This window comes from Onychostoma macrolepis, chromosome 11, assembly GCF_012432095.1.
Source record: "Onychostoma macrolepis isolate SWU-2019 chromosome 11, ASM1243209v1, whole genome shotgun sequence".
Taxonomy (NCBI): Eukaryota; Metazoa; Chordata; class Actinopteri; order Cypriniformes; family Cyprinidae; genus Onychostoma; species Onychostoma macrolepis.
In genome coordinates this window covers 21,372,298-21,395,627 of record NC_081165.1, presented here as the reverse complement: position 1 = coordinate 21,395,627, position 23,330 = coordinate 21,372,298, and the positions used below count along the sequence as shown (strand labels likewise).

Below are 23,330 nucleotides of genomic sequence, written 5' to 3'. Positions count from 1 at the left end.
CTGAGGAGTAAATTCATTAAAAAAAAAAAAAAAAAAGAGAACATTATTACCTCCAGTAACAACAACAGTTCAGAACAATATACATATATTGTTATATACAGTATCATACTTTATTAAAATAGCGACATTAAATAATAGAACATATATTTATACTCTCACGTATATCCTCCACCCACCAATATACTGTACCAATATACTACCTATTACAGTACCATAAAAGCAACCCTATGTATAAACAATGTCTAGCAAGACATTAATATTTCTAGGTTTTCATATTGAAGAGGTTTTAAGGTTCACCTACACTAGACCTCCATTATAGATCCATAGTGAAAAAAAAAAAACACTATTCTGTGCACGCTCAGCTCAGGCTGGCAAAATCAGCATCTTAATTACAACTTACACTGTAGAACTTGTTTCAGATCAACAAGAAAGGGTAAGATACAAAAATAACCACCAAATCATCCCACAAACAAACCTTAGCAAGACATTCTTTTTATCAATAAAATGTTTTTTTTGAGGGAAAACAAGGAGGATTCAAGAGTGTTAAAAAGGCCACTATTCAATCAAATTGCAAAGTCCCAGCATATTATACAGACTAAAATATACAGTCCCTTTCTTTTGGGTTTCTAGAATTCCTTTTTGTCTGTCTGTTTGGACGTATGATAGTAAGGGCATTATTTAATCACATGAACATATATTAGAGATATTACAAGAACAAATATAGTACATCATCAAATAAAGTTTTGATCATTTGATTAAAGAAGACATAAATACAGCATTATCTATTTGGACCATCCAGAAAGTATAACAAGTGTAACACTGGTTGAACTCCTGGCTCCTATACGCCGTTTTGATTTGAGTTGGGCAGGATCCTGGTCGGAATGTCTTATTTTTCCATAATCGTCTCCATTTTGGGGTTAATGAAAGAGAAGCCAGCAAAGGCAGACTGGTCCATGGAGTCTATCAGGTTCTTGTCACTTTGAGAGAGACGGGGCTTCTCACTGAGGAACTCCCGGTCAAAATTGCTACAGTCATTGGGGGATTTCTGCAAGTAGAGGAAGAGAGATGTCAGAAAATAATCCTGAAGTCACTATCAAGACTGTTGAAGGGGTCATATCCTACTTCATTTTTTGTCTGGTGTGACGTGGGTAGAAGTCTTCAGTGTCACATGATCTTTAAGAAATCATTCTAATATGCTGATTTGGTCCTCAAAAAACATTTCTAATTATCATCCATGTTCAAAACATTTTTTTGTAAGATTAAAAATATCTTTCCCGTTACTTTTGATCAACTTAATGCATCCTACTGAATAAAAGCACAAATTTCCTTCAAGTCTTACTGACCTCAAACTTTGAAAATTAGCATACATTCACAAATCACAATCACAAAACAATCTACACTTTAATGTGCTGCTAAAACTGTTAAGATTCCACTGTTAAAAAATACATTTGCTGCCACCTAATGCTGTGATTCTACTGAAGTACATGCAGAGCTGTAGGTGCTACACACAGTCAAAAAAGAAGTTTTGTAAGATTTTTTCCACATTTGACTTTTATCATTAGTTGTTCTGCAGTTTAGGAATGCTAGTAAGAAGAAATAATAGGTAATGGTCAAGTTTCTGAATACCAAATAGGCATTGATGACGTATACTGTAAATGTGGCAATCTATTCGTCAGTCTGACATCATTAACTTACTGAATAAATTATCCACTTGGACTGGGGAGGAAGTTTTGATTTCTGAAAGTTACAGCATTTTTTCCACTGTAAATCCAACTCTTATCTCAACAGATTAAGGAAAATTTGATTGCTCGTGACACGATACAACCTCTTTAAAAGAGATTTCCTGTTATTGTAATGTCATCATTAGAGCACAGATAAGGCAAAGGTTATTGGTTTATCATTAACTTCTTCACAAGTTTTCAAGTTTACATGAACACTACACTAGCTAAACATTTATGACAGATATTTTGCTACTGCCTTTTGTTTCTGAGTACAGCAATAAGCTATGAAACTCAACAGTCCCTGCTTTGCATTATTTACATTTATATTGCATTACTTTGAATCATGCAATGAATTCAGCTGTAAAATGAATCATGCATGTAGGTGAAAACTCTTTTAACATCACTCATGGCAGTGTTATTTTAGCATTATTTATACACTATTATAGTATTTATTAATATTTAGAATTTGCATTTCTTTTCATAAATTAGTTTTCATTTTCGTTTAAACTTGTCATTTTTTTCTATTTAGCTTTAATTTATTTTTACTTCAGCCGAGGAAGCATTTACATTTTATTTAAATTCAGCTTTATATCGATTAAGGAAAACAATTTTAAACAGTAAATCAAATCAGAATCATACCACTTTTGGCTTGAATGGGGGAGACACTTCTCGTTTCTCCAGAGCAGGCCAATTGATTGTCTTGAAGAAGGCATGTCCACGGATATTTCCCACAACACCAAGCCGTCGAGTTGGATCCCGCTCAAATAACTGTGAAAATGTAAAAGGCACAGATTGAATGACTCCATAAAGCATCAGTACTGACGCCATTCATTAAGATAAATCAACTGGTCAGACTCACTTTCTCCAGCAGGTCTTTGGTCTCTTTGGTAATCCACCGTGGGTAGTGAGGTACATCCATGCGGATTGACTCGAACAGCTCGTCCTCATCATCGCCCTGGAACGGCGACTGGCCAATCAGCATCTCGTAGAGCAGCACGCCGAACGACCACCAGTCCACAGAGAAACTGTATTTCTGTCCCAGCAGGATCTCAGGAGCAATATAATCTGGTGTGCCACAGAATGTGGTTGCTCTGTTTTCTCCAAGCATGTTCTCTTTGCACATCCCAAAGTCTGCAATCTTAATATGTCCATCCTTGTCCAGCATCACATTGTCCAACTTTAAATCTCTGATTAAGACAGAAAAACAGACATATGGACGTTTCTGGCATGTTTTTGTTTGGTAATTTTCGTTGTATGACAAAAGAGCAACTTTCTGCTAAATTACTAGTACATGACAATAAAAATAATCACAACTTGAAATACAAAATTGAAAACAGTAATAATGTAAAATATAATTATAATGTAATAAAATGTATTTTAAAATGTAATTTATGGTAAATTATGTAATTTATGATGGTAAAGCTAAATTTTCAGCATCATTACTCTAGTCTTCATTCACATGATCCTTCAGAAATCCTTCTAATGTGTTGATTTGGTGCTCAAGATACATTTTCATTATTATCAATGTTAAAAAACAGTTGTGCTACTTAATAGTATTGTGATACATTTTTTGACTTATAGACATTAGACATCAGATATTAAATTGACCCTCAATCTCACTGAAAAAAAAAAAGAATTCAAATAATCAAAATAAGAGTTTCATCTTCATTTTACCTGTATACTACTCCTTTAGAATGGAGGTACTGTAGTCCACAGATGATTTCAGCAGAATAAAACCTGTGACAAGAAACAGATTTGACCAAAACACTTGCTGCTGTTTCACAAAAAAACATTATTTCTTGATTACTGAAGACAAACAATATAGATATGCTACAGCAAAAAAGATGATTTATTCAGAATGGATATCACTCACGTGGCTCTGTACAAATCAAAACGGCCTTTATCCTGAATGTGGAACATCAGATCTCCTCCATTCAGATACTCCATCACAAAGAATAAGTGCTCCTATTGATAAAACACACAGATCATCATCATTATTGAGTGATAATATATTTGACTGGAAAGAATGGCCACAACACATCATTCTAAAACAAACTATCTTGGTTAGATCTTTGTGGGAGCCTGTCAAATAAGGAAAATCAAAGCTAACAGCAAGGCGATTTCACATAGCACTAATATTTTGTGTTATTCCCCTAAAAACATTTCCGGACTTCACAGACACATTGATAAGCTATTCCTCAAGGCTGTATTTTCATGATATAACATGAGCTCTCAAACAGAGCCTGTTATTTTTTGTTGACAACATTCCATGTCATTCTCATAATGTTTGCTGTCAAACCCACTGTCCCTCACACATGCCAAGCAGGCTGATGTGCTGATCAAATCCCGAAAGTCACACAAACTTAGCATGTGTAACAGGGAAAACGAGTTCTTCAGCTTGCATTACGGCAATGGTAACAAAGCTTTGTTCCTGCAGTTGCTTTACTGTAACCATCGATTTGCGTCATTTGACAGGAAGATATTTCACTTTGCACGACTACATTCCATATTCATCATTCATTTGAATTTTTAGCAACACTGAAATAAATATTAGACTTATAATGCAGTCTTTTAGATAATCATTGAAACTATATTTGGGACATATCAGCATATGTCTGCTTGGGGTTGGTAAGATTTTTTTTAATGTTTCAAAGAAGCCTCTTATGCTCACCAAAGCTATATATATATACACACAGTATCTCACAGAAGTGAGTACACCCCTCACATTTTTGTAAATATTTGATCATATCTTTTCATGTGACAACACTGCAGAAATGACACTTTGCTACAATGTAAAGTAGTGAGTGTACAGCTTGTATAACAGTGTAAATTTGCTGTCCCCTCAAAATAACTCAACACACAGCCATTAATGTCTAAACCGCTGGCCACAAAAGTGACTTGTGTCATGTGACTCGTTAGTGTTACAAGGTCTCAGGTGTGAATGGGGAGCAGGTGTGTTAAATTTGGTGTTATCGCTCTCACTCTCTCATACTGGTCACTGGAAGTTCAACATGGCACCTCATGGCAAAGAACTCTCTGAGGATCTGAAAAAACGAATTGTTGCTCTACATAAAGATTGCGTAGGCTATAAGAAGATTGCCAAGACCCTGAAACTGAGCTGCAGCACAGTGGCCAAGACCATACAGCGGTTTAACAGGACAGGTTCCACTCAGAACAGCTTTCCTGTAGCTCAAATAGTAGAGCATGGCGCTAGCAACGCCAAGATCATGGGTTCGATTCCCAGGGAAAGCAAGAGCTGATAAAATGTAAAAACTGTAACTTGAATGCAATGTAAGTCGCTTTGGATAAAAGCGTCTGCTAAATGCATAAATGTAAATGTAACAGGCCTCTCCATGGTCGACCAAAGAAGTTGAGTGCACGTGCTCAGCGTCATATCCAGAGGTTGTGTTTGGGAAATAGACGTATGAGTGCTGCCAGCATTGCTGCAGAGGTTGAAGGGGTGGGGGGTCAGCCTGTCAGTGCTCAGACCATACGCCGCACACTGCATCAAATTGGTCTGCATGGCTGTCGTCCCAGAAGGAAGCCTCTTCTAAAGATGATGCACAAGAAAGCCTGCAAACAGTTTGCTAAAGACAAGCAGACTAAGGACATGGATTACTGGAACCATGTCCTGTGGTCTGATGAGACCAAGATAAACTTATTTGGTTCAGATGGTGTCAAGCATGTGTGGCGGCAACCAGGTGAGGAGTACAAAGACAAGTGTGTCTTGCCTACAGTCAAGCATGGTGGTGGGAGTGCCATGGTCTGGGGCTGCATGAGTGCTGCCGGCACTGGGGAGCTACAGTTCATTGAGGGGACCATGAATGCCAACATGTACTGTGACATACTGAAGCAGAGCATGATCCCTTCCCTTTGGAGACTGGGCCGCAGGGCAGTATTCCAACATGATAACGACCCCAAACACTTGCTAAAGAACCTGAGGGTAAAGGTGATGAACTGGCCAAGCATGTCTCCAGACCTAAACCCTTTTGAGCATCTGTGGGGCATACTCAAACGGAAGGTGGAGGAGCGCAAGGTCTCTAACATCCACCAGCTCCGTGATGTCGTCATGGAGGAGTGGAAGAGGACTCCAGTGGCAACCTGTGAAGCTCTGGTGAACTCCATGCCCAAGAGCGTTAAGGCAGTGCTGGAAAATAATGGTGGCCACACAAAATATTGACACTTTGGGCCCAATTTGGACATTTTCACTTAGGGGTGTACTCACTTTTGTGGCCAGCGGTTCAGAGATTAATGGCTGTGTGTTGAGTTATTTTGAGGGGACAGCAAATTTACACTGTTATACAAGCTCTACACTCACTACTTTACATTGTAGCAAAGTGTCATTTCTTCAGTGTTGTCACATGAAAAGATATAATAAAATATTTGCAAAAATGTGAGGGGTGTACTCACTTCTGTGAGATACTGTATATTAGAATGTAATTAATTCCTCTGATGGCAAAGCTGATTTTTCAAAAATCATTTTGATTTGGTGCTTAAGAATCACTTTTTATTGTAAATGTTGAAAAGAGTTGGAAGCCACACATTTTTTCAGGATTCTTCGATGAATAAGACAGTTGAAAACAACAGCATGTATTTGAAATAGAAATCTTTAGTAACATTATAAACATATTTATTGTCAATTTTGACCAATTTATTGCTATTGCTACTATTTGACCAATCTTTGCTGAATAAAAGAGACCCCAGACTTTTGAATGGTAGTGTATGTAACACATTATTTGGAAGAATGCTTACCTTCGACTGAAAGGTGCAGTAGAGGTGTGTGAGGAAAGGGTTTTCCCAGGCTAATGCTAACACTCTTTTTTCCACCATTGTGCACTCCACATCATCATCCATAAGAACCACATCCTTCTTCAGGGCCTTTACAGCAAAATATTCTCCCCTTCCTTTGAGCTCAGCGAGCATCACCTGACAGAACATGGGAATTGTTTAAAGAGAGGACTGCATAACAATACAATGCAGAAATCTGTATACTGTGTGTTCCTTACCTTTCCAAAGCTGCCTTTGCCTAGTACCTTGTGGAACACAAAGTTGTTCATAGAGACACGGGATGTGGTGCTGGGAGGGGCAGGGGTCATATCATCCCACAGTTTTCCATACTGAGAGCCCTCCGCTAATATTTGTAAACACAAATATACATATATGCCAATGACCACACATTAATAAACAAGACAAGGTTATAATAGCTAAATGAAACTAAAACATTTCTGGTATTAAAATAAAATAAATGTTAAATGAAATAATATATTAAAACCTGTATTATTTTAGCCAGTTGCCAGGGCAACATTTCTTATTTTGATTTAGTTTCACTTTATACTAAAATAACTAAAACTAAAATAAAAACAAATACAAACTTTGATATAGATATATCTAAATATAAATTAAAAAAGAAATGAAAAAGTGAAAAAACACCACAAAATTACTGAAAATGCAAACAGAATATATATATATATCAAAGATACAAAAATAATGAAACAAGATCCTTTTCTTATTTCGCATCTAATTAAATTAAAATTTTAATTTAATTTTAATGTCTAATTTAATTTAATTTTTTTTATTAAAGATTACGTTTTGGGGCCACTTCATATTCAAATAAAATCAAAGCTAACTTATATAAGGTACCAAAACTAAGGAAAGCAATAATGCAGCAGGAAATATGCAGTAATTCAAACTCACCACTAGGGTCCACTGGCACATTTTTATCTATGGCTTGATAGATTCCAATATCTGACAGAGTGGGATCTGGACGCTTTGTGGAAGATTTCTAAACACAATCAATGAAATAGTAACCATGTTAGATGTATTTATTTATTTATTTATTGCATACTGATGCAGAGAACAGCATGATGCTACATATGAACCCATGAAAACCCCAAAATAATGTAGCCTAATCTTTTAGGTTTACAAAATAACGATACTGCAAATGTCTTGAAAAAAAGCCACGGTTGACTGGTTGAATCATTTACCAGGCTAACTTGAGTCAAAGCCTCAGCCAGGAGCTTCTGGTTGATTCCGCAGAGGTTGGCAACCTTGGTCTGGCATTTATGATGAACGTTCATACTACATTCTGAACAGAGAGAGTAAGTTGCATTAGATATTAACAGAGAAGAAACAAAAAGACAATGAAAGGGAAAAACAGATGAGACAACCATTAATAAAACAACATCATTCTTACCTTCACATTTGAGGCCTTGTCTGACCATTCCCCACAGCAGACTCCCACAGTGATCACAGAAGGTCGGGCTCATGTAGTTATGGGTCTTGAAGCGATGTGGCATGTCAATCTTAAAGCGCTCCTTCTGAAACTGCAGATGTACAAACAGACCATCAGCACCAAACTGAATCGAAATGCTTGTGGGCACAGATGCAACATCTACAACGCCACATGGTGTCCTTTCCAGAAGAGGTCCTTCCTAGCCACATAAATCCCAGAGCTGCCCACTGCCCATCAGAGACTCTCCACCAAAGTACTGCTGGACTGCTTTACAGTGTTTATTTTAGTTACCCCAACATACAGTATTTGCGACACTTTTACAATATCATGGCCTTCTATTGATTACTGACAGACTCTGATCCTTGCTCAGTTTGCTATTGGTGTTGGAAACAGAAGGACCAGCCCTTTGGAACTTCAAGTGAATGTTTCTTTCTTGAAAAAAGTCCTTGTTAAAATGTGACCCAAAACAGTTAAGGCCGACATCAGTGTAGTAGCATATTAATGCATTTATATTTACAGTGCAAAGTCATAACAATATATATATGTGACCCTGGACCACAAAACCAGTCTTAAGTCGCTGAGGTATATTTGTAGCAATAGCCAAAAATACACTGTATGGGTCAAAATGATTGATTTTTCTTTTATGCCAAAAATCATTAGTATATTAACTAAAGATCATATTCCATGAAGATATTTTGTAAATTTACTACTGCAAATTTATCAAAACGTCGTTTTTGATTAGTAATATGCATTGCTAAGAATTCATTTGGACAACTTTAAAGGCGATTTTCTCAATATTTTGATTTTTTTGCACCCTCGGATTACAGATTTTCAAATCGTTGTATCTCGGCCAAATATTGTCTGATCCTAACAAACCAGACATCAATGGAAAGCTTATTTATTCAGCTTTCAGACTTTTCAAACTTTTCAAACTCAATTTCTAAAAATTGACACTTAAGACTGGTTTTGTGGTCCAGGGTCACATATACACACAACAAGTCACAAGTCTCTTGCTTATCAAGGCTCCATTCATGCATCTATTTGATACAGTAAAACAGTAATATTGTGAAATATCATTACAATTTAAAACAAATGCTTTTTATTGCAATATATTTTTAAATGTAATTTATTCTTGTGAAGGCAAAGCTGAGTTTTCTGAAGCCATTACTCCAGACTTTGTCACATGATTCTTTAGAAATGATTCTGATATGCTGATTTGGTGCTCAAGAAACATGTTTTGTTATTATCAGCATCATTTCATATTATTATTACGTTGTTATTCTTGTGGAATCCATGATTCATTATATATACAATGTAATGTATATTAAATAAATTAACCTACTATTGTAAAAGTAAATATTGCTTTACTTAATATTGTTTTCAGATTTTTATTTTTTCTCATAAAAACTGGTTTCAGTTCCTTTAACAGTTAACGGCCTCCCAACAAATCCGCTCGTGGTTATGGAGTGTGTAAGTGTGTTTCCGTGTCGGAGGTTCAGAACACTAATGCTTACCACTGTATCTCGACTGTTGGTTGCTGTTCCCGTGCATCTCCCAATGATCTTATCAATGCACTTCTTGTGAATGGCGGCATTGCATTCTGAAATAGAGCAAGGGGGCAGTAAGGTGTAATGTGTGCAAATTACCTTTTAATTCACTTAATAGTACAAAATATCTTACAAAAAAATTGATTTCAAAGAGCCCATTATGTTAATTCCACAGGAGGATCATTTATGTTCCACATAGAAAAATCAGGTCAAAATGTAACATTAAATGACAACAACATGTGTAATGTGTGTTCTTACTGAGAACCAGATGGGAGTGTCTACAAAAGACTGAGAAAGCTGTGAAGATACTTACGCCTACATTTGTAGCCCTGCTTGTTGAGACCCCTGGAATGCAAAAAGAGTGTGTTGGAGTATTGATATTTGTACACAGTGGGTGATAATGAACTGTTAGTACACAAATGGTATAAATGTAAAACTCTTATTAGGGAGAATCTGAAGCACTGACTCTCTACAGCACATATACATTTATATACTGTATGCAGCATGAACAAGGCACAAAAGCATAGCGATCTGTCTCACACTGCACAGGAAGGAGACAGCCCGAGGGACTCTGCTGAGGCGGCTGAAATATCAGAGGAAAATCCAAGTGCGCTTGCGCACACAAACACAGATGCTATCCAATACTATGACTTACAATCGCACACACACACGCTAAGATTATTGCTGCCAGACTTCTGGCTGCTTAAGATTACTTATAGTTATGCCTAAATGAGATGCAATTTTGAATAATTTAGATTTCTGATAGTGATGAACTAGTGTTTTCTTATATCTAATGTTAGTCATGCAGTTTATGATGCATTTTTTCATACAAAGTGACTGATCATGCAGGATCCTGTCTCGCTGGACTAACTTGTTATAGTACACCAATTATGGACTATGCGTCACTTTGACTGAGAAGTACCTAGCTTAAGGGCACATCAGAGCTGCATTGTAATCTCAGTAATTTGTAAGTTTCTGGGTCATTCCAATTTGGTATTGAACCTGCAAGCTTTTCTTTCACAGCCTAGATCCCAAACCATTATGCTACCACTATCCATTAACAAGCATTGCTGTTGCTGATACTCAGACTTAAGGATTTGAACAAGCTAACCCCAAAAATTCAAGTATTATGCGTCTAACTTCTCCTGTATTTTTTTGCTGTGGATATGATACGTCTAAAAAAAATCTAAGCAATCAGATTTACGATTTTTCAATGGTGGATTTTAAAATGTGAAAAAAGTGCAAACAAGAAAAAAAATGTATGTACAAGACCAGTCCACAATGTCATATTTAATATCATAAGACTTGGGCTCTTCTGGTCTAGAATCACCCTAGAAATTTACTAGCAAAGCCCTGGCAACCACCCACAACAGCCTAGCATCATAACGGCAAAAGTGACACAATTCTTCTGAAACCAAAATCTGGTTATTAAATGGCAGTTTTTACTGTTACTATGTACATTTATATACTAGTATTTATATACTAACCAAACAAACTCCCTGCAGACCGAGCAGAAGGTGGGCTGTTTGAAGAAGGTGGCTGTGAACTCGTGGTTCTTGATAAAGTGAACTTTGGCCTGTTTGATGGCTCCTCTCCTCCTGTTTATTGTGAGAACGCCGTCGTCCTCTTTCCCAGTCACTGAGGACTTTGATTCTGCGAAGCAGGTCAAAACAGGGTCTTTTGAAATAGACGACTTGTTTATTTCTTTTTACTGAATTAAATGAACTTTACTCGCACATCAGTATGAAATTACATTGCTAAATGATATTTCATCCAAAATGAAATATTGTCAGAATTGTCAGAATTTTCATTTCTGGAATAAATATGTCAATGGTATATTTATTAGTACCACTGGATTTAAGATACTAAACATATTTATATTGTGCATAATGACTGTTCTGTTTATGGTGCCTTCAGAATTTTTATAGATCACTATCAATTCATTTCCTGCCAAGAGCAACAGAAGTAGCAAAACTAAAAAACTAAAAAACGAGATTGATGGTTTTACCCTCTGTGTGTTGCCACAGAGTGTATGCCACAATATTTGTCACCAGCTATTGTTGAGTTTAAAGACAAGTCTTAACAATATCCAATAAACATTCTTACAGTAAACAGTGAGATACAAAAAGCAAATCTGCTACGGTATTTAAAAAAAATTAAATGCCAGAAAGAGCACCAGCATGAAAATATGAGTAAGATGCATGAGTAAGCATAGACAGGACAGATACCAGCTGACAGGACTAAGCTGGTACCTGAGGGTGGTGAGATAATGGAAAAAAGAGAAGACTGAATTTAAAGAAACAGGGGGAAACCAGAGTGGAACAAAGGCAAGCAAAGAGAGTAGACACTACTTATAGAAATAAAACAGGCCTTCCATAGTTTTCAATGAAGGTTTTAAAAATATTACATTTTGCTAATCAGGACAGAACTTGGATCAGAAAAAGTTCTCTATTAATCTAGTCATCTATTAAAATAGCTAAAAACAAAAAGGTTTTGGGGAAATCACCACCTTTATTACTTTTCCAAAGTTTGGGTTCAGTGAGATTTTCATTTTTTTTTTTAAAGAAATTAATACTTTTATTCAGCAAGGATGCATTAACTTGAACAAAACTGACTGTAAACACAGTTATAAATGTTATATGTATGTTAGAAAAGACTTCTATTTCATATGATTTCAGAAGGATCATGTGATACTGACGACTGGAGTAATGACTGAAAATTCAGTTTTTACTGTATTTTTGATCAAATAAACACAACCATGATGAGCATAAGAGACTTCTTTCAAAACACTACAAAATTTTATTGACCCCAACTTTATACTTTTGAATGGTATATACGCTTGCATGTACCTACCTAGGTCTGAACCCTCTACAAAGAATTGGACGGACATCATCACCTTCCCAGAAGGCTGCAGGTCGACCCAAAACTCAGCACAGCCATTTCCTTTTTTGCAGCGCTCAGCAATGACAGAGACCCCAACCGTTGCCTCCGACAAAGCCTCCTCTGCCGTTTTCATCAGGACCACCTGTATGACACGGCCTTCATAGATGTGTGCGTCAAATGTGGATTTCCACGCAGGGTACATAGTAGGCTTCCTCTGGACCAGTGTCTTCCCCCGCTCTGGGTGGACAAAGAGAGGAAGAAATGCTAATGAAATTATGATGCCTCCTAAGTTACCCTGTTTATGCCAAATTCTGAGGCAGCACCGCATACTGTTTATCTTTAGTAGACAATCACAAAAAGTGAATTTTACCTTGCTCTGTTTAAAAACCTCACTGACCTGTGCTGAGGGATTCCTTCATCTTGATGGCACAGAATGGTTGCTCTGTCATAGGGGGAAGCTCTCCCAGTTGAAAATCACTGAAGGCAATCCGCAGGAACGGAGCCATGGTTGAGATATCACTCTGCCTACATACAAAAGAAAAAACAGATGAAGTTCATAGGTTGCTGGAGGTCGGCAGACATCTCTCACTCAGAGAAAAGTTGTTGTTTTTTTTCTCATAAATAGCAGAAACATCACTTGCTTTGACAAAACACTGTTTAGGCAGAGATATGCTGTGATAGGCAAAGAAATATAATGCAGTATTTTTTAAAAGATGAACAAACATGATATGTGTGATGTGTGAGTGATCAGTTCATTCTTTCTGATATACAGTGGAGAAATTATGAAACGTACGCATTTTTCGTAATTTCGATATTATGCTGAGAATATAATTTGTAATAAAAAAAATTCTAAAATGAAAAACAGAAACACATTTATTTGACTCGAACGTTTGAATATTTTGGATTTTACACAAAAAAACAAGTTTGGGGAAAAAAGTTACGTTTTTTTGAAAATAGTAGGTTTTGGGTGCATTTATTTAACCAAACATTTGTAAGAACAGCAATATTAATCTAATTTAAAATAACTTTTCTATTTTAAAATGTAATTGTATTGCTGTGATGGCGAGGCTGAATGATATTGTACAGTATATAGAATATTTTCCATAACAACTATTCATAAAACCCTCAAGATTTGCTAAAGTTTCATGATTATTGCTTCAGCTTCCTATTGTGAAAAGCCAATACTTGTGAAATCTACTTTTGTTTTGATGGTTCTGCTTACATCATTTTCACTGCAGCTGACTAGCTAGTTTTATTTTCCTAATAGGCATAACTACAGAGTAGAAGCTAAATAATGTCTTATTTTTCATAGCCACATCATTTTCCAATCCCACCCCTCTCCTGCTGGAATTACAGAACACACAATGGCTCACAGAGCTTTGATGGGATTCTGGGGCGCAACTGGCCAACTGCAGACCTTTACTTGGTTTCACAGTTTAATCACTGGGATTAAAAGCTCAGATACACACTAAACACACACAAACACAATGGAAAAAGAAGTGAATGAAAAACACAAACTGCAAGTGCAATTTGTATATGGTAAATCTGTCACCAACCTTCTACTTATTTAAATAGTTTTTAAGAAATGTACTTTGTTATCAAACAGGTTTCCTCAACACCCCACTCATCTGTCATTGGTCAGATAAACAGATAGCTCCGCCCCAAACTCAAACCTTTGACCAAATCAGTGTTGCTGCTGTCGGGCAATGCTCAAACAAACAGATCAACATTGGGAAAGTACCACAGAACCACAGTGTTCGTACTTTTCAGGAAAATCAACCTACAAATGGCTTACTCATGCTGTAGTGGCATATTAAGTGCTTAAAAACGAACAAATTCACACTTTATCTTAAAACTCCGATGAAGCAGCTTTGAGTATCTTTATCTCTGCCTCATGACTGATCGCTGAAAGATAAAATGTAGAGCAAGTGAAGTGGGACCATTTGTGACACCACCCATGATGGAGTACTGAGAGATTAATCGAGATGTATTTGCTGATCTGCCACAGTTTTAGGCCAGCGGCTCCACACCAACAAAGTGTTGAGACCACCCAGATGAGTGACAATGACTGCAGGACAGGCCAACAGAAATGTAAGTCTGTGCAGGTAACAACATAAAATGACAGAGGACATGTATGTGGGCATCTCAGTCAAAGCAAATGATAAAGAAGAGTTAATCCACAACCCAAAATATAGAAGGTTTCATTGGGAAAACCTCTGAAGTTTTGATATGCTCTCAAACACTTGGTGTTCCAAAGCTTAGAAACTGCATGCCCTAAAATTGTCCTAAAAATGGATGGTTTTGAACTAAATCTGTGTCAAACACAGTATTAAATACTGATACAGAGTAGATTTAGATCATTGCTGAAGGTTGTAACAGAGCCTTGCTCCACAAATTATATAATCCTCCATGAATTATATCATCATAAAATGGTAAATTGAGATAACTGGAACCAGCTTTAAAAGCTCCCACACAAACTCTCAAATACAAAGGGAAAACAATCTGGTGATATTTGTTTTTATCTTCTCTATTCTACATGGTGATGATGTGTTGTATATTCAAACATGTACATCTATAATAGAGAGAGTGAGAAAAATTAAGGATAATCTGGGACCACACACACATAATATGACAAAAAATGCATTAATATCAACTAATGAAACACACAGTCAAACATAAACCTCTTACACTCGAATGCATAAGACTACAGAAAAAAAAAATGTTTCCCTGGAGAGAGTGGAAAAAATGAGCCCATGCGGCAAGGGAGGGGATGGAGAGAAAATGAGGAAAAACTAGAAAGGGGGAAGGAAGAAAGAAAGCATTGAGCAACATACTGGAAGTTCAATGTGCTTACTAAACATCCAGACTGTTAGGCTATTACTGCCTTACTAATGTAGTGCATTCATAAATCCATGTCTACAAATCATGTTTTAAGTGTACAAAATACACGTCATTACTACAAGGTTTCGTCATTTATTTTAATATGAAATGAATAAGTGTGTCCGGTGTGTGCGTGTATCTTTTCAGTAGCCTCAGTTCCCTCAGCGGCCCATTAATCTGTCAAGAGAGGTCACCTCCCTCACACCCAGACCGGTTGCTGCTTAATTAACACACATCCCTCTGGTATGCCTATGTAGACGTGTGGTAATGTGTGCATGGCACTACATTTAACTCTTTTGATGTTAAAACTGGTAACCGCAATGCTTCTGTGCTAAACAAATGGAGTAAGGTATTATGATCAGATTACACAAATGCATGCAATTAAGGTAGTTGGACGAGGAACAGACAGAGCCTCACTAACACTTAAAGCAACACTTCACAAAAATGAAGTTATTAACACGCAGGCTGTTATGATGCCAAGATACCATGACCATGAATTTGTTCCCACTTTATTTATTTGTTACCTTGGTTTAGGTAATGCTCTTTTTGTAGCTTACTAATTCATGGCCAAAATTTAACTGAATTAAATGAGTTAGTACAAAGTAGCCACAAATTAATAAATCATGGCCACAATATCTATTTATGTCATGTGTGGGGCTACGTGTGAAGTAGATGTAAAGTGTCATTTTTTCCATGTTAAATCATTTCTATCCTAGTTTAATGTGCAAAGATAACTACGAGTTAATGAGTTAACTTAGTTGAGTTAAATGAGTTAATTATGAGTCCCCCCCCAGTATTTTATTCTTTTTTTGTATAGAGTACTGTTCACACTGAAGACACTTTACCATGCTTTACCATCAGCGCTGCTTCATCATTGCTAATTTATGTTCCAATACTATAGAACAATTCTGTTGTATGATATGTACAATATGAAAAAAGTCATTTTTGGACACTTGGACACATTGAACTTGGACACAAGTTAGCCAACATGCTAAAGCAAAACAGATTAAAGATGCAGGATCGTTTTGTTTGTTTGAGCAGCCAGTAGCCTATTTCATGAAGGCTCTTTCATGGGTATCGATCTGCTACGTTTTGGATGATAGGCTGTTCACCGCAGATGTCACATTTTCAGGTGTACATGCTCCAGAGTTATAGACTCTGAGATGACAGCTGAGCTCCTGACTCCTTTTAGTTTTTTGAACTAGCTTTGCGTAACAGGCCACGAACTAGCCAACCAATGGCGTAGTTTTGGGATGGAACTTTCTGTTTGGTCAGCCAATAGCAGTCTAGGAGAAGTGTTCATGAAATCCGAATGAAAATGTTAATGCAAAGTTACATTTATCTTTTTGATTTTTTCTCTCGCACACATTATAAACTTTACAACTTCATGTTTCATTGAGATAAATGTAAACACATTGGGCTTCCATTTGAGATACTAGAAGCACTGTTAAAATTTTATGATTCACTGATCTCACTTCTTAAAACTGTATACTGATTGAAAGCATGAAATATCTACATTTTCTCGCTCTATTGTTTCTGACCTTTCACTGGTTTTATCTATTGGACACATTCTGTTTTTCTTTCTGTGTGATATTAGTCTCAGCTCACACAGGCTTTGTCTGTTCTGGAGATCTCTCTCTGTGTGCGGGTGTTTGTGTTCAAGTAATTGGTGAGAATTACAGTGCATAGTGCAAAAAAGAATCGCTCTGTTCGCTGTCCTGCACCAGACAGCTGCTCCGCTCGCCTTTTTTTTGGAACTTCCTACACAGTCTCCAAACTGTTCTCGCTCAATACTGGGCTGGAAACATGCACATATATTTCAGATGATCTCATTAAACAACAGATCAAATGGAGACCAGGTTGAAACTTATGAATAGACTAGAAGAAAGCATTTTACCATTGAAAAAAACCCCACACATTTCTTCAGTGCAGAAAGTACACAAGTGTGAAAGTGAAACTTAAATCTGAAGCATAAATGTAGCCTTGAAGTAAGTTATATTCTATATCTTAGATCACTGGAGAAGAAAGACACATTTTGACTTTAAGTGGTTGTTGTTAGTTTAAAGCAACAAAAGAATTGAACTATTTTGACTAACAGTGGCTTGAAAACATCTATATATTTTAGTTTAGAGAATGCTGTGTACTTATGATAGATAACACAGCTGCTTTTTCCTAAATAAGACACTGTTGTAGAATTAGAAAGTGCTTTGCACTGCAAGATCTTTCATTACTATGGTTTTCATTTCATGGTATTGTACTCATCTGCATAATAGGTATGAGAAAGGGGTAGACTGTCACTTTAAGTACAGAGCAAAACAAACAAACAGGTTATGTCGGAAAATGAGGCTACGGTTACGCTATGGTGAGGAATGAACGTATGGGGAATGAAATGTGCCACAAGTACAAGTAGGCTATAGAAAAAATGTGAACATGGTGCAGAGAATCTGAAAGTTTATAAGAGGACAGCCATGATTCAGAGCACACGGGTAACCTGTTAGTCCGGATGGTGCGGTTGTATTTTTCTATAACCACACTTGTGAATGTATGCATTCATGGAATTACACACATACAGCTGAGTTTGTCAGAGTTAAAAGCACCATGCTGCTGTTTGTACTTTGCTAACATGAAGCAAAAATAATCCCCCAGCTTCCCAAAATCCCCCTCTGTGCATAGCAGTCTTCATAATACAGTTAAGCAATGCAAAATCCTCAGCTTGAAGTCAATATAAAACAGTGCTTGCAATTCATTTTACTTTCATAATGTAGCACATTAATGTGAAAAAGGATGTACAAGAAAAAAAGGGACAGACTTGATCGAGAACTTTTTTGGATCGTAAAAAGTGGCTCCTATATGACAAGGTGATTGGAGGGGAGAGCTTTAATTAAATTTTTTTTTTTTTTGCATATTTTTAAAACAGTCTTGTTGATTTGGTGCTCAAGAAACATTTTTATTATTATCAATGTTAAACATGGTTAATATTTTTTTTATATTTGCAAAAATATATTTAATATTTATTTATGATATATTTATTTCAGGATTATTTGATCATTTAAAATTATTCATTTATTTTAAAAAAGATCTTTCTAATGCCAAACCTTTGATCAGTTTTATTTTCAAGTAAAACAAGATTCACACTCAGCAAGGAAATGTTGGAAATGAAAGGAATTTTTCATGTTATCTTGTCCATCTAATGGTTAAAGTAAGGTTAAAATAAGAAAATTAAATATTACACACCAGAATGAAGCCACACCTGAATTTTTTTCACTATATCATTAACATCAGTTGACATTTCAGAGGAAGATTGTGTTACCTTGATTCAAGAAGCACAAATATTTTCTTTGGACTAACATGAATCAATAAATCATCCACAATAAGACAAGGAACTTCCATTAAAAAAAAAAAGTAAATAGTGTTATTTTTCATTTCATATTACAAATCTACAACACACCCAAGAACAATAACATGTTTATCCTGTTAAAACTGGAAAACATAGTCTTTTTAGCAAATACAAATAAAAATTTGCATTCCTCGTTTTAGTGAGCAAGATCTAGAATTAAGTGTAAATGTCTGTAGGTGAGTTTAATCAGTTACCGATCATTGGATTCAAGAACAAAAATGTAATTGTGCTAGTGTTGCATAACATCAAGCAAAACCATTTATTCTCTACACATATGTCATAGGGTTATTGGGTTAAAATAACACACATCAAGGAAGCATTTGTGTGCAGAGAAAGTGACAGAGTGAGGGAGAGAAACATGGAGAGCAAGAGATCAGTGACTTCAAGGTCAGATGAGTGCTGAGTGCCATGTGACATTCGTTTTAGTGTAGCATTGATTTCTCACCCCTCTCTTCCCTTAGGCTAAGAAACAAGAGACCCTATGCTTCTGTCTTTCTCGCGCTTGCCTATAACACACACACACACACACACACACACAAAAGCACACAATGGTTGGACAAGGTTAGTTTGGAAAAGCCAATTCCTCTCTGAAACAGGGCTTACTGTGTGACTGCCAGTTTGCTTACAAATGTGTGTGTGCCATATTAGGGCACAAATCCGCTCACTGCAGTATTTTGGACAAGAATTCACACACACGGATATGTATGTGTGTGTATGTTGGTATGTCGACCTAAAGGTGAAGCTGAGCTTGCCTCTGTCTGTCTGTGCAATAAGAGCGGTGTCCATTTCTGCCTTGCGCACACTTCACAAAAGCTTCATTAATCCAAGACCAACAGAGAGCGGCCTGTCTGCTCGCAACCATAAAAGTACGCAACAGACCTTTGCTGTTGCTGTGTGTTCAAAAAATGATACAAGACAAAATGAGCAATGACATGTAAAATGTACAGAAAGCAAATGATACTGTCGGGTGTTGCACTCTGAGCCTCTATACAAAACTGACTTTGTGCTATATTTGTGTTTGCCAGAGGCACTATGATGGAAAAAACTCAAAACAAAGCCAATGATAGGAATGAATGCTCCTAATGGTGTTTGCTTGTCGTGCACGTTACAGAAACAACACTGCTGTTGACAGGCATGTGGACGTACACCATCATCGCTACATTCTTCTCCCCTGCAGTTTGGTAGATAAATTATTTAGAGGAGGTGCATGTTGTTGATTAAGACCTTTACTAACATGTGCCTTCCGGCTGAAAACAATGTGTTGATGCAGTTCACCGCACAGGTTGTGGATGTACAGTAGAGACTAATGACATACAAGCATTCATTATACAATGAAACAAAAGAGACAAACTGCTGAAGTCTCTGGTCAATGTCAAGAACAAAACACCCAGTGAGAATGTGTGAAAGAGGAAAGAACAAAAAAAAAATGGTGCAATATGGTGGCTTGTGCGTGTGTGCTTGAAAAGGAAAGATTAAAAATGATTAAGTCTGTGGTTAGTAAGAGAATGGTGCAATGCAGTGTAGCCAATCAAAAAAGAGAAGCTCGGTTGCAATACATTTTAAGCGGGGATGCGCAATATATCTGCGATCATACTGGAACTGGCCAACTTTTTTAAATGATCAATATTGACATATTAGAGACATCATTATCTTTCTTGGTCTGAAGCTGCCTTTGAAAATTTGGCTCAAAATGTTCAACTTTAAATTTGAACTCTTGAAAGGGTACTCTTAACTTCACTTTTCATATTTTTGAGCTTGATGAATGCACAACAAACTGTATTGGGAATTAATAACAGATGAAAGTTAAGTTTAGTAAAGTGTAAAAAGCAATCCACAAATATTAAGGAATATACATAATATAAATGGATGCACTACTTTTGAAATATTCAACATTAGTTGAATTCTGTGCACCAATTTGTGGAGTTTCTTGGCAACCGTAAACAACCAACAGCTGTGTCAACACAGGACACATGTGCATGACACATCAAAACTAATAAAGTTGGTTTAATATCGGCCATCATATTGGTTACTGGCCATAATATACAAATAATTAGTGTTGTCTATGTCAGCTTTGGTGCATGCCAAGTGTCAGGATGAAATAATTAAAAGTAGTAGTCAACAGTAGTACTCAACGGCCTGCATATGTTCCCTGAGTCTACCCAATGCAAATATGCAAGTTTTTAGTACACTTTAGTATATAAAGTGTACTCTAATTTTAGTACAAATTAAAAACAAAAAGAATGAAAATGACAAAGCATTACCACACATCGAGGCTTACAGTACAGATATTTCCCATGTTCTGTTTGTTTTTAAGGGTGGATGGATAGATCGTGCAGGAACAGTTGTCATACTGAATGGTTTGGTAAATATTGTCAAACAATAGTCTACACTGCTCATTTTGTGGTGGCAGATAATGCTTTCGCAAAAAAATAAATAAACCTGCTTTACAAAAATGGCACAGCTTTAAGCAATGGGTTTGAGTCTGATCTCAGTAGGAAAACAAAATATATTTTACCTCTAGCCTCCAAAACGCCTCTTGAAGAACTTGCTAGCCAAAGCGGTAACTATGGAAACCACCATTATTAAGACGCTTCTGAAACGTTCTTGAAAGCGAATCCGGCGCAGTTTATTTTATCTATTATTTTTAATAAGCGAATAAGACATTGTCATTAAGACTAGTTAGTTTCGCCTATATCTCTATCTCCATCTCAAAGAACTTGAGAAACAAGACCGTACAGTAGGCCAACAGTTACGTTACTAAATGTATACACATTATAAAACTGTATATATTTTACAGTATGAAGGAGCCGGAGCGGGAAAGCGTTGTAAGTCTGGTCTTTCTAAATGTGTTGACATAACTATCGCAGCGCATTCTATGAAACACTGTTAAAAAAAAAAAAAAAAAGTACAGCTGCTGCTGCTTCCGCGTATCTGGACAGCGTAACTAAACCGAATTAAAAAAGAATATATCAAGTTTCTTTTCCTGAACTCGAATGTTTGGGAACACACGATACTAAACATTTAAACGACTTCCTGTTAAAACAAAAAGCGTTTCTAATCTCTCGTTCAAATGTCTAGAATTGTCTCCAATGAATCAGAAATGGATTTGCTGGATATGTGTCGCTAGATGCTCGCGGCGACCGATAAACAAACATCGAAAATGCGACGAAATCTATTGGTTGTTGGCGAACAACGTGGACGGTTCGTGTTATACAGGTCTGTCATTTCTACTCTCCCGATGGGCGGATTTGTAAGTACCCACAAAGCGCATTAAAAGTGAAAAGTTGCAAGCACAAAACTCACCAACTTCAAAGTCCGAGAGGGTTTCAGTAATTCGTCTCTTATTCTCACTGTCGCTGTGTAAATTGAGAGCAGAATGAGCGGCGCGCCGTGTTTGAGGAAGTATTTACCCGCTTTCTGTGTCTGTGTCTGGGGTTTGACAATACTGGAGGAGTGACGTCGGGCAGGTAGAGAGAGAGAGAGAGAGAGAGAGAGAGGGAGGGGGTTTCTATCTATCTAGCTATCTAGTATCTCTCTGTCTGTCTGTCTGTCTGTCCATACATTAATCTGTTTCTCTGTAAGAGTTGACCCAGAAATGAATTCTGTCATCATTTATTCACCCTCAATTTGTCCCAAACATGAGTTTCTTTGTCTGTTGAGCACAATAGAAGATATTTTGAAGAATGTTGGTAGCTGACAGTAGCTATGAAAACAAAAGAAGTCAATGGCTACCGTGAAGTGTTTGGTTATTCGTCAAAATGTCTTATTTTTTGTTCATCAGAAGAAAGAAACTCATAGTTTTGAAACAACTTGGTGAGTAAATGATGACAGAATTTTCATTTTTTGGTGAACTATCCCTTTAATCAATCAATCAATCAATTTATCTATCTGTCCTACTGTCTCATGCTATGAAATGACATTTTAAGCAGGAGTTCATAATGTCTTTGAGAGATATAGAAACTTTATAATGTCGTATGGTTAAAGATTTAGCAGATGTGCACAATCGAGGTCATAATTTAATAAAAACACATAAACATGTATGTTTCTCATTTAACTGCCCTTGGACTGGTTTATGAATTACCATTGTTGGTAGTTGACCTGATGCTTTCATTTCCTGAAGGCAGGAGATTCCTGAAGGAAACCTTAGCTTTGGGAACTCCATTTAGTCCCGCCCCACACCAACACAAGGAATGGGCATGGACAAAACATTTACTGCATTCACACACACACACACTCACACACACATGCACGCATACACGCACACACACACACATACACAGAGAGGCAGCAGTCACATGATGCTGACTCATAGACTGCCCCACCCCTTCAATCTAGGTCTGTCAGTGCTGTATAAAGCTGTGAGTTTTAGTGTTTCTATATTTAGTATCATTTCCAATAACTGTCTGTTTAACCCAATTTAACACTTTATGTGTAACAAATTAAGGTGTGTAAACTGCAATCCAACCAATACCATTTTTATAGAAAGTTCTTAGGAATAGCGAGGACTCATTGCGTTGGTTTATGATGTGTGGTTTCACTTCTCTCCTGTTTTATAGAACTGCTTCTTACCAGTTATTCCTTTCTTCTCCTTTACTGTTTCTCTTTCCTCCTTATTTTTCTCCCCTCTTCCTTTCTGTGTTATCTCACCCCTTTTAATACAGTTTATCAGT

At 36.8% G+C, this 23,330-nt stretch overlaps 1 protein-coding gene across 2 annotated transcripts; it reads right to left on the bottom strand.

Annotated features, from left to right (window-relative positions):
• Window positions 1-331: 331 nt before the first annotated feature.
• Window positions 332-22,116, bottom strand: prkcdb (protein kinase C, delta b). Of its 2 annotated transcripts, none has more exons than XM_058792128.1 (16): window positions 21,964-22,116; window positions 12,781-12,908; window positions 12,354-12,620; window positions 10,988-11,153; window positions 9,814-9,845; window positions 9,468-9,553; window positions 7,915-8,044; window positions 7,706-7,806; window positions 7,416-7,503; window positions 6,728-6,852; window positions 6,474-6,647; window positions 3,595-3,686; window positions 3,396-3,458; window positions 2,581-2,908; window positions 2,361-2,489; window positions 332-1,045 (listed from the first exon to the last, which is right to left on the bottom strand). In XM_058792128.1, exons 2-16 carry the CDS (start codon window positions 12,887-12,889, stop codon window positions 887-889), a joined length of 2,049 nt encoding a protein of 682 aa, XP_058648111.1. In that variant the 5' UTR covers window positions 12,890-12,908; window positions 21,964-22,116; the 3' UTR covers window positions 332-886. The 2 variants fall into 2 exon arrangements, with proteins under 2 accessions (XP_058648111.1, XP_058648112.1); XM_058792129.1 differs by lacking the exon at window positions 21,964-22,116 and adding an exon at window positions 21,176-21,287.
• Window positions 22,117-23,330: the final 1,214 nt, after the last annotated feature.

Excerpts from the sequence above, each read along its gene's own strand:
- prkcdb (XM_058792128.1), bottom strand. The coding sequence starts at position 12,889 with ATGGCTCCGTTCCTGCGGATTGCCTTCAGTGATTTTCAACTGGGAGAG. Across the intron at positions 12,621-12,780 it reads GAAGGAATCCCTCAGCACAG|AGCGGGGGAAGACACTGGTC; the intron begins GTCAGTGAGGTT and ends TTGTCCACCCAG. Across the intron at positions 1,046-2,360 it reads CCCCATTCAAGCCAAAAGTG|AAATCCCCCAATGACTGTAG; the intron begins GTATGATTCTGA and ends CTCTACTTGCAG.